The sequence below is a fragment of the Gopherus evgoodei genome, chromosome 3, assembly GCF_007399415.2.
Source record: "Gopherus evgoodei ecotype Sinaloan lineage chromosome 3, rGopEvg1_v1.p, whole genome shotgun sequence".
NCBI lineage: Eukaryota > Metazoa > Chordata > Testudines > Testudinidae > Gopherus > Gopherus evgoodei.
The window spans coordinates 136,798,582-136,814,474 of record NC_044324.1 but is presented as its reverse complement, the minus strand read 5'-3'; the positions used below and the strand labels follow the sequence as shown (position 1 = coordinate 136,814,474).

Sequence of the window (15,893 nt, the reverse complement as noted above, 5' to 3'; positions counted from 1 at the left end):
CAAACTACACCTATTTTGTGCTTGAGGTTCACTCTTGCTATCTTGCGCATTTTTATGTACTTTTGTACCTCAAAAGTAGCAGAATTATAACAATGCTGTCTGAGATTTCCAGAACATTCTTGTTTTGGCTGAGCTCAGCCAAACCAATAAATTCTGGAAATCTGAGACCGCACTGATAAAATTCATTTATTTTTGGGAGTTGAAGGTGGCAACCAACTGCACAACCATGGGCGGAACAGATGAAGGAAATGGTAGCTAATGACACTGGGGCAAAACAACTGCTCTTACCATGACATTTTTTGTACCTTTAATGTTCACCCCGAACAAATAGGATTTTAGTTTTTAAGTTCTCTGCACATTAATTGCATGGTACTTAATGTATCCACCTTGGAAGTATGAAAGACCGAGTTGACCAGACCCTGCTTTGAACGTGTGAGTCCAAGGAATGTTGGTGTTTCATTCTGGCTCTTAGTTCCTGAACCAGATTTCATCGATTATTTTCATGTATTACTTCTCCACCTTTGTGACAAAAATGAAAGTACTGATAAAGAATCCATGTCATTTCCTAAGTAGTGACACAAAATGGGTAGTTTTTTGTATGTTTAAGTAAGGCTATATCAACATTACGAGCTAGGGGTGTGATTCCCTTGCTCGTTTGCACATACTCACACTAGCTCGACAAGAGCTAGTGTGAGTATAAATAGCAGCATACCTGTGGTAGCACAGATAGTGGCAACAAAGGTCCAATGAATTGTGCCAAGTAAATACTCACTGGTTTCAGGTGGGTATTTACTTGGCATGGTTCAGCCATTCCTCTGCTGCTACTACCCATGCTACTGCAGAGATACTGTGTGTTCACAAGCAGGGGAAATACACCCAAGCTTGTAGCACTGATGTAGGCTAAGTGTGTTAACTTAGGACAGATGATGCTTTCCATTATACCAGAGTTCATCCAGAAAAAGTCCACTGAAATCAAATGCCCTTACTCTGTGTTTTATGCTGGTGTGTCTGAAATCCGAATCTTTTCCTGAAATATAATGGTGAGTTAAAACATAAAATATTGTGGTAGGGCTATTAAGTGGTCCTATTCAGTACTCTTGGCTCTTTCAAGACAGATAGGGTTTTTCCTGAATAAGGAGCAAATAAAGACCTCTAAATCAGTACTGCTCTTTATTTTTCCCCTTTAAGGCACATTTCAAAATGGCACAGAAATGAATACACAAATCCACAATGAAGTAACCAGTTAAGTACTTACTTGTCATGCCCAGTTATGAAGACATACTGTTCTTGACTTTGCTTTCACTATCTTACAGAGCTCAGCTTCTCTACCAGGATCAGTGTCCTGCCAGCCTCCAGTTCATCATCCAAGTAAACACACAAAGGCCGAAGAAGAAACTGAGCAATTTCCTAAGGTAGATGAGAAAACCCTGACCCTTGTTGCATCCTTTCAGTTGAATTTCTCAGCTTGCTAGTTAGTTCGCCAAGCCAAGGTGGAGTGTTGGGGATAAAGGCCAATTCCTCCCTGATAGGAGTTCATTAGCTTCACTGGAGTCACACGAGGGATCCATTTTGGCCCTTTGTGCTCATAGGTCAGCAGGTTGCTTTGTTTTCTCTGGAGCTGTGACTTTTGCCGTGAAAAGGAACATACACTGCAGTTCAGTATATTTCCAGCTTTTCTCCCTCCTGCCCCAGAACTGGCAATTGTTTTTCTTGTGCTTTTTATTCTTACTGAATCATCACCAGAAATTCACCATTTTAGGTGTGGTTTTTTGTTTTTTAATTCCAATGTCTCCAAACCATTTAAGTCAAGTTTTATGCCTTAACCTACACATTATTTGTATGTGCATAAAATGCAAAGGGGGAAGTCCAATCCTGTCCGGAGGGAAAGCCTAAGGCTTAACCTTAGCGGTGCGTAGGCTTTGTGCAAGCTGTAGCATAGGGGGGATGGGCTTCATTCATTTTCTTTTTTCAGTCCATACAAAATACAGCTGCTAAAATCTCTCTCGTGTGTTGATTTGATCATGTCACTACCATCTTGGGGAAAATTCCTCCACTGCTTCCTCATATGCTGTCACATCAGATTTAAGTGATTTTGTCACCATCTTCAAAGCTACATAACTTTTCTCCTCCTTATGTATCCTTGCTTGTTTGACTTTGGATTGCCTCTCTCTGCCAGTATACTCACCCATTTGTTAGCTTCTCCCACAAATGCCTTTTTGCCTTTGTCCATGTGGCATTGTACAACTTCCCTGAATTCATCCACAAAGCCCTGTCCACAGTTTTGGAGAGATTTAAAATTCCACTACTGCTGCAGTGGTTACAGTGAATCATATTGACTCGTATTAAAATCCCTGTTTGTGCCCCTTCCCTGACCTTTGTCACTCTGTCTGTCCATCGTTAGATTGTGATCTTGGAACAGTGACAGTCCCTTCTTGAATGTCTGGAAAATGACTAGCATTACCATAAACAACTAATGCATTCTACTCATAATGATCAGAGGCTTTCCAATAGATCTATTTTTAAAAAATAGTATATGATGTGTACAAAATGGAAACAACATTATAGTTTGGACTTTGCCTTTATGAAAAGGCAAAATCAAGCCACATTTCACCGATGATGACAGCAGAACGGGATCTAAAGCTCCAAAGAAGAAATCTATCTCATCACTTTTATTTTTCACATATTAATTCAGGGCTGCCCGGGGTAGGGAAGCAAGTGGAGCAATTTTCCCCAGGCCCCGGGCCCCACAGGGGCCCCCGCGAGAATACAGTATTCTATAGTATTGCAACTTTTTTTTATGGAAGGGGCTCCCGAAATTGCTTTGCCCCAGGCCCCCTGAATCCTCTAGGCGGCCCTGATTTAACTACATTCTTACATAGAAGATCAGCATCCTTCAGGCTGATGATGAGAAAACAGGGTGGAGAATCGTGAGCCTGGAGGAAAATCTAATTTTCTCAGTGTGTCTAAGAAGTCCTTGCTTTTTGGGTATGTCTGTATTGCAAAAGCAAAACAAAAAAACCTGCAGAAATGAGTCTCAGAGCACATAACAACTGATTTGTGCTCACACTGCAGCCTAAAAGCGGCTGTGTAAATGTTCCTGCTCGGGCCAAAACTGAGGCTTTGAGGCCCTCCCCACTCTCCAGATTTCAGAGCCCGTGCTCCAGCCTGAGCCCAAACATCTACACTGCTATTTTTAGCCCCATAGAGTGAGACACATGAGCCTGATTCAGTTGACAAGGGCTCTGAGCCTCACTGCTGCAGAGTATGGGTTGGGTTTTTTGACGTGTGGACGTACCCTTTGAGCACTGTTTTGTGGACATGCAATTTAATTTCCACCTCCTGTATTTTCTCTTTAATTCCTTCCACACAGTTGTTTAATTCTGCCAGTCAATGCACTTAGGTTTCCAATTTGGTGTCCATTGATTTTTACAGCGGCTGTCATATTACCGGTTTTATATCTGGAGCGTCCTTATTGTTCTTATCCCATTCCCCTGGCCAGAGCTGACTTAAAAATTGAGGAAGAAAGGGAAATCATGAACACTTCTAAAGTGTTTTCATTCCATTGGTTTTCAAAATGGACTGTGTTTTTTTTTTTTAAATTTCCATATAATTTAATAGATTTTTTTCATATTTGACATTGGAATGTTCAAAAAACAATTTTTAAACTTTCAATATAAAAATATTTCCAAAACAAGAAGTGTTGATTTAAAAAAAAAAAAAAAGTCTTACTGGGTAATTACTCTGATCAGTCAAAGCTGGCAATGAAAGAAAGAGAAAAAGGAAAACAAACTTTTTTGTTAGAAAATTTTGAGAAAATCATTTTGAAAGTTTTCTGTTTTTGAGAATTTTCAACTGACTCTTTTTTTCCCCTTAAAAACAAGTATTTGAAGAAAAAATGTTGTGCAGCTGTGTTGACTGATGGACAGTTAATCTTTGCTCAGTCAGAATGGCTGCTGAGACTTTCAGTCTGAAGGCTCTTGGTGTGAAAACCAGATTTTTCTCTGCAATTGATTTTTCCCCTCTAGTCTGTGGAATGAGTTCATTTTTAAGGACAGGATTTGGGGGTTGATGGTGTTGTGTTTTTGTTTAAGTGTTGTGAAGTTTCACTTCTATTTAGTTTGTCTCTTGCAAGCGAACATGCAGAGCCTACCATCAGATTCCTTGGAACAGAAGCATCTAAAGTGTTTTTCTTTGTAGTTGGATGGTATTTGGAGACAAGAAATCTTATGAGGAAGCAAATAAGATTATTTTTCCTACTATTTTGCAGACATTCTTCCATCTGTCATGCTGTGTCCCACAGTATTGCCAACCCCAAGTATTAAAAAATCATGAGATGTTTAAATATATATATTTAATATTGCTATTGATTTTATATGGAAGGCATTCAGATTCTGTGGTGATGGATGGTAAACCCCTGAGATTCTCTCATGCTAAAAGGAGTTTAAACTCATTGAGACCTTAGGAGTTTGGGGCTCTAGAGACCCTGATATGGCAAACCAACTGCGCCCTTTGTGTCTGTTTGTGCTATGTAGGCGCAGGGTTGGAACTTTTGTTAGCCAACCTGTTTTATAATAGAATGAGAATAAATGCCTTAAGTGTTGGAAAAATGCCAAGGAATTGACAGAAATCAGATCTGATATTCAATTACAAAGATACTTTTATGTAATCTAAATTTACTCCCTACGAAAAAGTCCTACAGAGTTTAATAGTGATGAAACCAATAAGATTCTTTAGAAAGTACTCTGAAAAACCACAGAATTTGAGAATTGAGATCCTTTCCATAAAATCAGCCTGTAGAATTGACTAGAGAATTATATCCCACTATAGAATTCTACAGGCTTGTTTAAGAATTCTGTAGAACCATTTTCATTTTCTGTTTGCCTCTGTTATGACATTTGTGTGCCCCCCCTCCATTTACATACTGCGTAAGCTCCTCAAAATCTTTAGCGTCTCTGTCCTCACAACACCCATTGGATAGGGAAGTTCTGTTGCCCCAGTTTTGCAGATGAGACACTGAAGCACAGAAAGACTAAGCAACTAAAGACCAAGGTCACACAGGAAGTCTGTGGCGGAGCAGGGAACTGAACTCAGCTCTCCTGTGGCCTATGCTAATGTCCTAACCACTGGACTATCCTTCCTCTCCCCTTGGTAGCATCCAGGCTTCAGCAGTTGCTATCCAAACTCAGAAGAACAAAGTCCCTGCCCCAAAGAGCTTACGTTATAGGACTTTTCCATGAGGCATATAAAACAAGTGTTTAGGAAAACATTTTTGACATGTCCAGAAGATGCTAGTTGTTATAGCCAGGTGGCTGGTGTGTATGGAGCAAAGTTTACTGTCACTTGCCTGGGTTTAAAAGTAGATTTTGTTTCTCACGCTTTGCTGTTAAAATTTAGCCACTCAAACAGAAAAGGTGGATCATTACAGACTGCTGCAGGATGGGTAAATAAAGCTGAGTCTGGTGGTCAAGGGGACTGGCAAAGGCAATTACTCATGTGAACACATTTTACTCTTCTGATAGCTGAGAAACCAGTTTGGGATATTTCTCAGCAAGAGTGTATAAAGCCAACATTTTCTTCACTGTGGTCTCTCTCCTCTCTTTTCTTCCACCCCATACTGCAACGCCCAAAATAAATTCCATTCCTGACCTAGGCAGTTTTTGCTTGTTAGTTTAGACACAAGCCCATCTCTGTGGAGTCTTGGGAAGAACAAGATTTACCACAGAACCAGGCAGGGGGACTGAACGATGGTCCACACATAACCGGCAGAACAGAGGGATATGTCCTTATGTGAACAAAGTTGAATAGCTTAGTTTTCTTTTACTCCTTTATATTTCTGTTGTCAGATGTTAAATATGGCCAGTTTGAAATGCTTAGTAATTATAAGCCTCATGCCAGCTAGGAAATAGAACTAGTGTCAATGCTTGCTGTCAGCAATAGGTGCCGCTGAACTGGTGCGGTAAATGATTTTAATGCAAGTTAGACAGGACCAAACGGTGTTCAGTAGCATTTCAGAAAACATGGTGGATCCTCAAGTGTTAACACTAGCCTTTTTAAAGAAATCTCCTACCATTTCATTATTACCAGTGCTGTTCCAGTAGTACAAACAGTGGTGGGATTGCTGGCATAAACAGGGCACTGGTGATTTTAAGCTTAGGGACTCTTTTATTATGCATTTGTGCAGCACCTTACACAATGGGACCAATCCTAATTTTAGCCTCCTAGAACTATTGTAAAACAAATAATCGCATAACACAGCATTGCCATTAGTAAGGCAGTTTAGGCACTGTGCTTCCTGGCACTCAGCCAGGCGCAAAAGATTTATGCATGCACTTAACTTTACTCACTGTGAGCAGTCCCAGTGGTCTTTGCAGGATCAGGGCCCTACTTGTTAGTGGTAGGAGACACAGCTATGCTTTGGCTGATTGTTACCCCTGACTTTAAATATGACTGATAAATTAATCAAAGCATTTGGCTTGGCAGTGTAGTAATCATGTTTAATTAGGTTGGCTGTTTTGGCATGATGTTGGTTACAGGTAGTAGTAGCTTTTAAGCCAGTTTTATTTTTATGGGTGTACCTATCATCCTACAAAGAAAGAATAAAAAGTGAGCTAGGTTCTAGCAGCAGATTTGGAAGAATTGAAAAAGACTAAGCCACATATCACTGCTGAGTCCAAGAGCGGTTCTCCCAGATCTTCAGTGAGTCTTCTTATTTATTTGTATTTATTTCTTTCCATTAAAAAAAAACTATCAAGTGCTTTGGGTCATGTACAAATATTATAAAATCTACAAGTGCTTGGGCAAATGTTTTTTGTTTTGTTTGTTTAACTTCCCAATCCCCTCAGAGCACAAATAAGCCTTGCAGTGTGACTTGAAGGTCAGCAGAATCTTGAATACCAGGAACTTTAGCTGTGGTCTTTTTTTTTTTTTTTTTTTTAATTGTAGAGTCTGTGTGTGAGCACTCATTGGTTTTATTTTATTTCTAATTTAAAGAGATACGCTGAAATCCTTTGATACAGAAGAAAATGTCCCTTTGCTGTTGCTCAAATGTAAGGCCAAATCCTAGTCCCACTGAAGTCAATGGAAAGCTTCTGTTGATTATAGTGGGATCGTAACTTGTCCCACAGAGTTATGTTTTAATATATGTTCAGCTCCATCACCCAGTCTGCCTTCATAACAATAAAACATATCTTTACTGGTGGCTTGGCAGTGTTCCTATCTCTGACTAAAGACGACATGGTGATGGTAAAAATATGCAGTTCTGTGGGCTAGAGGCTGTCTTTTTGTACTGTGTTTGTACAGCTTCTAGCACAATGGGGTCCTGATTCATGAGTAGGGCTCCTCGGTGAGATGGAATACAAACAAATAATAATGTGTGTATTTTAAAATGTCCCATCACCTCATTTAGGCCGTGATTGAGGAAAGCATCCCTATTCAGGACTTCACTTGAACCTTCCATTTACTTTGAAGTGTGCTTAAATCCTGCTGACCTCAATGACTAAATTTAAGCACATGCTTAAGCAGGGCTCTGGAGTGGAGCCCAGAGCTGGAGCGTGGACCAGTAGGTTTTTGCCCAGAGCTGGAGCGGAGCCGGAGCTATTCAAAAGTTTGATTGCTTTAAATCCCTGTGCTTAAGGGCTGTCCTAAATAAGGATCAACTTCATCATTCATGTAAGTGCTTTTCTGAGTTGCAGCCTAACAAGGCAGACCTGCCTCATTCTTTTAATCAATTTTTTCTTGGAGAGAGCAGGTCAGTTTTGATTCAGTTATTTTCAGGAGAATTGTATGGGATATCTGATGTGGTTGTTTGGGGAAGCCCCAGTGTTGGAAAGATATCTATATTACCAGTTGTGTGGGTGCTACATTTTGGAACTTAAAAATCATGTATTTATTTTTTGATTTATAAAGCACATCTATCACACATATTCCTAAGTGAGACCAGAATGAGGACCTGTGTCTTTATTAGTCCCTTGTGTGCGGTGCCAAGCAGGCTGTTCTCACTTCATACAATTTGGGGAACTATATAAATAAAAGAAAGTTACTTTTTAGACCTATAAGTAGACAGATCCCTGCCTGGATAACCTTACAATCTAAGCGGACAACATACAGACAGCTGAGTAGGAGAGAAGTGCTCTCTGTGTCTACTTATCCTGGTAGCCCCTATTAAACTTCCAATGAGCCCTCAAACTTTGCCTACAGTTATTTACTAAATTATTTTGTATTTATTAATACAAGCTATTAAGACACCTAGACAATTGGATTGAAAGGTTTCAAAAGTGCTGTGTGTCCAAAGCTCTCATTTATTTAGGCACCTAAATGTAGCCTTTGGGGTAGAATTTTCAAAAACACTCAAGTGACTTGAGCTTACATCCCATTGGCTTTCAATGGCACCTAGTCTCCTAAGTCACTTGGTTATGTCTACTCTGCAGTCTGAGTGGTCACTGCAGCACAGGTAGACATACCTAATGTAGCAGCATGGGCTTCAACCCAGGCTAGTGACCAGCATGCCGGGGACGCTGGGTACATACATGTGTTGCGAGCCTGTGTTGAAATCCATGCTGTCACCTCTATGCTTCTATTTTTAGCTGTGCTAGCTCAGGCATGTTTACGTGTGCTGCAATCACACCTCAAATAGGTGTGTAGACATACCCCTGAGGCCCTTCTGAAATTTTTGCCTTTAGCAGACTAATTTTAGGCACCCCTTTCTGAAAACCTTGACTTAAATGTATTTAAATTATTCTGCAGTAAATTTGCAGTTCTATTAGATGCTATTCAGGAAAGCACTTAAGCATATGCTTAAAGTTAGGTGAATTCTTGAATCAGAGTCTTAGTTATTAGCTGTATCTTAAAGCAGCAAATGAACATTTATAAAGGTGGGATTCTCTGTCTACATTAACAAATTATAAATGTGTGTTAGGACTCCAACTAAGGCTTGTGACATAAGCTTGCACCAGTTGATGTTGATAGTGTCTTAAACAGTCAGCCTCAGTTGTGTGGACTTATCGTTGAATAAGATCATTGAATCATCTAATGGGAGGTTAAATGGAAAGTAAAAGTCTTCGTAGTGGTGTGATGGAATTCCTGTGTCTAATTAAAGCCTCAAAGCATTTTTTAAAAGCTGTATAAAAGGTGAATCATTTTTGTAAACAGCCCCTAAAGCAAAAAACCCAACACCTTTGCTGTGGGAGAAGTAATATGGCCCAGAACACCTTCGCAAACAAAGAGTTACTCTTCTGCAAGCTGCTCTCTTTCTTCAGCAACTCAGCATGGGGTGCCAGAAAAATCATTAACAGGCTCATCCTGCACTTCTCCCTTTTCCACACCTGCATATCACGATCCCTGCTGTAACTTTATGGACCGTGAGGAGGCAGGTTTGACGCCATGAAACACAGGCTTAGCTAACAGCTGCAGGATGGGCAGAAAGCCAGACAGTAAAATGTAAAGAGGAGGAAGGAGAGGGATCACCTTTGAAGTTTACAAAAAAAGCATGACTTTGACCACTTCCTTTTTAAATTAGCTGTCTCAGGTACATTGAGATATTGGCCACCAGCTTGAATGTAAAAAACCAAAACAAAAAAATCGGGTGGGTGGGGAATTGCTTGGAACTAGTCAATGTACTGTAGTTAAAATGTGAAGTCTGGTGTGGGGGGGTGTGGGGGTGTGTGTATAATAAAAATATAATTTTCTTTTTAAAACCTTTTAAAAAATTTTTAACTTTGAGTATTAAAGGAAAGAATGTATTCCATTTGGGAATCTCGGAGCTAAAAATGGTGTGTGCCTGTCAAGTGTGAAAAGTTACATTAATGCAGCGTTAAAGCTGAAATTTGAATCACATGCAAGCCAGGAAATTCATAGTTACGGTTCCCACAGCAACAATAACTCAGCCCCCTTATGCATATGCAGAATTCTGGATTACTTTATATGGTGTTAATTTACAGCAAATTCTAATTTTAGTCACAGGAGTGAATTTCCCGGGTAGCTCCAGTGGCTATTCTAGATTAGCACTAGCTTAACTGAGAGCATACTTTGGTGATACCATGGAAAAATTACAGTTGCTGTGGCAACTACAATTTTGAATTTATTCAAATCTGAACCTTTGGAGTGTGTGTGGTTTGGTTTTGTCTTGTTTTTATTTTGCATTTAATTATGATTAACAGAAGGATAAAGAAAAAATTTAAAAATCTCTGGTTGTATATTTAGGGGCTAGAATCTAATTTTGATTATGACAGTGTAAATTGGAATAACAACATTGATGTCAATGGTCTGTCTTACACTCCTGCACATAAAGGATCAGATTTTCTTTGTTTTATATGTGAGCTCTCAGATTGAGGGGACTCTCAAACATATCGAGTATATTTATTTTAACTGTATTGAACTTTATCAAACATTGATTTGAAATGATCCATGTGCTTATTTGAATGCGTACTTGTTAAAATAATCATCCATTTATTTTCAGGGTGGGGAACTCAAAATATTTGCTTATTCATCTTGTATATGCAACAAGGGTGCCACATCATGGCACATGTTAAAAAGATAAGGGACATGCATGATACATTTTCAGATGACTTTGTTTTGATAAACATGGCAAAGGCATTCATCTCCATGGTGTATTCCAAACTGGAGGTTTGATGTTTCTAAAAAAGAGAAACTGATTTGAGGAGAGAGCTGCCCAAGAAAGCATCTAAAGCCCTAACTAGTGATTTAAAAAAAAATAAATAAATACATAAAATATCATGCTCTAGTGTTTTAAGAAATGCTGGAATGAGTTCTTAATCCAAATCACTGCTGGAGTGAGAACAAGCATGAGAAAGGTACACCAAAAGAGGGTCCAATTCAGTTCCCATTTAAGTTAATGGAAAGAAAGCATAATGACTTCAATGGGAGTTGAATCAAGGCCAGAGTAGTTTAGTTGGGAAGTTACAGTACTTGAAAATAGACCCTTAGAGTAGAACAACTAGTGTCTTGATGTGTGATTTATTCCAATCAATATATTTGTTTTGTTTTATATTCACGAGTCTGATCCTACACTAGTCACTCAGGTAGAACGTCCACTGAAGCCAAAGGATATTTTGCCTGATTAAGGACTGCAGGATAAAACCCATAACTATCTTAAGTATTTAAAAGAATGTTATGTCTCTTCTTTCTTTATGTAGATACTCAACAGATGAGAACAACTCATCTTTCAACCGTTATGGTTAAGAATAAAACAACTCTGCTTTTTATTTTTTAACTGCAACAATGGGACTTGTTTCTGCCCTATGTGGGTTTTGTTTTTGTTTTTTAATTTTTATCAGAATTTAATGTAAGGCCATTGAAGTCAGTGTTACTATTCCAGATTTTCACTAGAATAAACTGGAGCAGAATTTGGCTCAGTGGGTTCCCATATGAAAGACAAGTGCAGGAGACACACTTTTGAAAAAGGTAAAAGGACAGCTTGAAAGGAAAAGAAAAAATATATCTAGTTCAACAATAATTTACTTCATTAGTACATACAGCATCATTTTTAGTTTAAATGGTTCATATGTGAAATTCAGAAACAGGGAAAAGGAGTATTTTAACTCATTTATAATCTCCAGTTAAACTTCATTTATTTATCAAATAAGGACATTATCTATATTGTCTATTACACTAATTCATATACATATTTTTTCTTTATCTGTCAGCCATTCAATGGTTTATTAACTTAGACTCCTCCAAGGGAGTACCATAAGTCCATTTGATGCTCCTTACTGTTGTATTTTTCCCCTGCTTAGGACCTCTGATTTAACTGAAAGGTGTACAAAACACACATGTGGCCAGAGAGCTCCCCGAGAAAAGATATAGGAGTGTTGATTTTGTTCCTTAAACATCAAGTACTGCAAACAAATTCATAATATTTTATCATCCTAGTCCTATCAAGAACCAATTTTGGCGGGGAAAAACTCCCCTAGCATTCCTAAATTCATGGCCTTCAGGATCTGTGAATCTATACATGTGTCAATGGGTTTCTTTTCCCCAGTCAGTGGGGAACTATGATAGGACTATGATAAATAATATGAAATTGTGTGTAGCTCTAAAACCTTTCATTTAGGGCTGCATCTCTCTCTCTCTCTCTCTCTCTCTCTCTCTCTGGAAATCTGGCATAATTGATGAGGAAGCTGTCAGAATATTGGTGAGTTGACAGTTTGGCACAAAGACTTCTGGGAGCTCTTCAAATGAAAAACATTGGCAACACCTGCAAATTTTGTGTATAGGGGAAGGCCCTGAACAAATAACATTCACTTTAAAGTTCCTGAACTGGTTGTGTTAGAACAATGTATTACATTTCTTAGATCAGGTAGTGAAAAATATAAGGTAGCATATTTTACTAAGGAACTATATTTTTCTGTCATAATGGTTTTAAATGCATTACCTATAATATAACATGATGTCTTAGCCTGATGACATGTCAAGATGTAAGGGCCTGACTGCAGTCTCACAGCACTGTAAGTCGGGAGTAACTCTGAAGTCTGCAGAGCTACAGTAATGTAAGAGGAGAATCAGGCCCCAAGACTCTAGAAGAGATGCAATATAAGGGTGAAAAACAGATTAAAAAGAAAAAGTAACAAAATCTATTTTCTGTAATCTCATTTTCTAATAAGTGGCAGTATCCTTAGTAAATAAAATAGATGTTGAGAGGGAAATACAAGGAAATGCTTCTCTTGAGGCTGATCTCTAGAGTCCTTATGTATTTTGGATCAAGGTGATTTATGAGGTCACCAGAACACAGGAGTTCCACAGTGTATTGTTTTCTATTTCAATATGGATTGGAGATTGAATACTGCTATGTTGCTCTTTAACTTTTCTCCACCAGCTGGCTACCTTTGCTTTGTATTGAAGAAAAGGAGTCTGTCGGGGTGTGTGTGTGTGTGTATGTGTCTCTCTCTCTCTCTCTCTCTGCCAGTATTGTAATAGCTGCAGTGGACATTGCTGATGAAGTCACAGTCCATTGTTCTGATGTCAGGAAGAGAACAGTGATGGCTGAATCTGGGATATGCCTTAGTATAATGTGAGCTAGAATACATTTGTTGTACTCTGGTGTATTTATGTCTGCAGCCCTAGCAGCGTGGGATCTCTGGATCTCATAAGCTAAGCACTGTTATATTTGCATAGGAGACTTGCAGAGAATGTCCAGGCACCCTAGGAAATTATGTTGATGACATAGGTGGCATTTTGCCTTTGCATTATTACTGAACCATGTCCTAGCTGGCTGATAGGGGCTGCTGTCTTGTTTTGGAGTGTGCGGCCCTTTCAAAGAGCCATAAAACAGAGGGTTTTTTCCCTTTATTAATATTTCTTAATGGCTTTGCTATTTAAAGTGGCAACTGAATAGTAAGACATTAATATTTCTGCACTGCTTGGGAAACAAAGTGCTAAATTATAATAGTAGCATGTTTGGATAAAAATAAATGTATTTTATCAGGAAATCTAATAAACACACTAATAAATGTAGCTTCTGGTACCCAGGAGATGTGTGTGTTATTTTTCTCCTTTTAAAGGAGGAGAAACTGAAGCTTAGAGAGGTCCAGGGATTTGCCCAGGGCTACACACTGAATCAGTGGTAGCGCTGGGAATAGAATCCTACTTTCCTGCCATTACGTCATGGTTTAACCACTGTCAAGGTTTCAAATTCCGTTAGACTGAAAAATTAATACCAGCTCTCTTTGTTTTTTTTCCTTATGTTAATAATGTTTCATCTGCACCCAGTGGGCCAAATTCTTCTGTTATTTACACACATTCACCTTATTTATGTGCATGGGGCTGCATAGCTATATGCAAAGCACAAGTCGACCTAATTATTTCGTTCTATATAATTTCAATTAAAATAGGACTGGTTAAAGGCTTCTGTCCATGAGGTCAGACTCTGATCTGTGTTTCACTGGTGAAGTCAATGGAGCTACTCTGCCTATGTACGTGGGTGGAATCAGGATATTTGCCCTGAAGCTGGATATTTCAAATCCCCAGCCTGTCTCTTAACTTCTTTGCTCAGATATGGTGAATCACACCACTTGAGCAAGCTAACAGTTGTTTCAGAAATGCAGTCATAGCAGTAGACAATGCTTATTTAAAATCTTAGCTGTTCCTTTTCTTCAGCTGAATGAGACCTGAACAAGGCAGCTGCATTGGATATTCTATCTAACTTTTGGATCACATGACTGTGGCTTTTCTGCCGCTACTTTAAATTACTATCAGCTTCTGAACTTCTCGAGGCAGAAGCTTGAGGTCTTGTTGGTGTAAGATGAGTGAAGCTATGGGCCACATTTGGTGAGCCCCACTTTGGTTATCTCTGTTTCATGCTAAATCTGAGAGTTGAATTATTTCCCACAGCTGCTGCTTTCTTGGCTTTCTGAATTGCAGAAAAGGCCTGAAGAGCAATCCAGAACTCAGGAGGTGGTGAGTTTCCTTCAGCAAATCTTCACAACATCTCTGCATCACCCACCCTCCCAACCAAAAAAAAAAGAAAGAAAGAAAAAAGTTTATTTGAGCTCTTGTCATTATTCTGTCTGGGAGAGGAGCCAAGGTGTCGAAGTATCAAAGTGAAATTCAGAAGAGTCAAGAGCAAGCAAAGACTTGAAGGGGAAAAAGGGAAGTAGGAAAAACACTTGTCTTTATCATGGTAATAGTAATGAAGCTGAGCAGAAGAAGCCCAGACAATGGGCTAGGTTACTGTACTATAAACTGCTTCCTGCCACTGAAATTCACAAGTCACCTTTACTCGGCTGATTAGAGAACTACAAAGCCAGGCGAGCTGGTTTTGACTTTCTGTCAGAAACTCGCCACTACTTAACATTTCTGATATTCAGAGCTGCCCTGTAGACATAGTTTTTGTTCCTGAAAAATTAAATGTGGACTCAAAAAAAATGAGCAGCTCTGTAGGGTTTATTGATTACAAATGATGAATGATGGGTTGGGCATGGTAACATTTTGGGCCTGACAATCCAAGGTTTTAAGCACCCTTAAAATTTTGATGGACTCTGGTGGGAGTGGAGGCCATTCATACTAGTCCTTCAATGTCAGTTAAATATGGGGTGTATCCCAAAGACTTATCTTGTTGCCCCTCTCCAAAGTCTGTAGGCTGGCTGGCCCTGGGCATAGTGGGGTGCCAAAAGTGGATGGGATTCTGTCACACTTGGGAGGTGGTCAGTGAAAAATTATTTCACTAGCCAGACTCTTCCCCCACTACCCTACCTCCAAAATGACAAGGCCAACTCTGTACCTTCTTCGAACTTTCTTTTAAATCCAGTGCCTCTGCCCATGCAGGATATCCAGCCCTTCAGGGACACAATCAGGCTTTCTAATCAATTAGGCAAGTTTACAGCAGGATTAAGCTATTTGCCATTCATGTCAATGAAACCTTGGTTACAGTGACTCTCTCACCACAAAAGCTTTTTAAAAAAAAACAAAAAAAACCTCACCTATCTGTCCATCTGCATCTGTCTACATGGCTTTAAAGGCAAAACTATAAGACAAGAAAAGGAAATGTCAGCAACAAAGAAGCACCCTTTTTGTGACCATACTACTTAAAATAACGTAGTCAGTAAAATGTGGAAGGATTTTTGGTGACTGTCTTTTTACCATAATAATTTTCCTTCGGGGTGGAGGAATTACTATTTTTTAAATTATTTCAGTAGATGAATATTGATGTATTTGCTCTCTACTGTATAACTTTTATGCATGAGTAGTCCTGTTGTCTTTGCAGTATATGGACCTTTATAAATGATTATTTAAATTGCACCATAAATGTACATAATGCTTTACAGAACAAGTAAAGAGAGAGTCCCTGCCACAAGGAACTTAGAATCAACAGCTAGATGGATGTATGGTTCCATATATATATATATATATATATATATATATATATATATATATATATATGC

At 38.9% G+C, this 15,893-nt stretch overlaps 1 protein-coding gene across 3 annotated transcripts in view; it reads left to right on the top strand.

Moving 5' to 3' along the window:
• Positions 1 to 15,893, top strand: part of LOC115648716 — a 116,321-nt gene that overhangs the window by 87,780 nt on the left and 12,648 nt on the right. For all 3 annotated transcript variants that reach the window (XM_030556726.1, XM_030556723.1, XM_030556725.1), the window contains exons 8-9: positions 1,314 to 1,412; positions 14,344 to 14,409. In XM_030556726.1, coding sequence (XP_030412586.1) covers positions 1,314 to 1,412; positions 14,344 to 14,409 — 165 coding nt within the window. The remainder of the gene's footprint in view (positions 1 to 1,313; positions 1,413 to 14,343; positions 14,410 to 15,893) is intronic.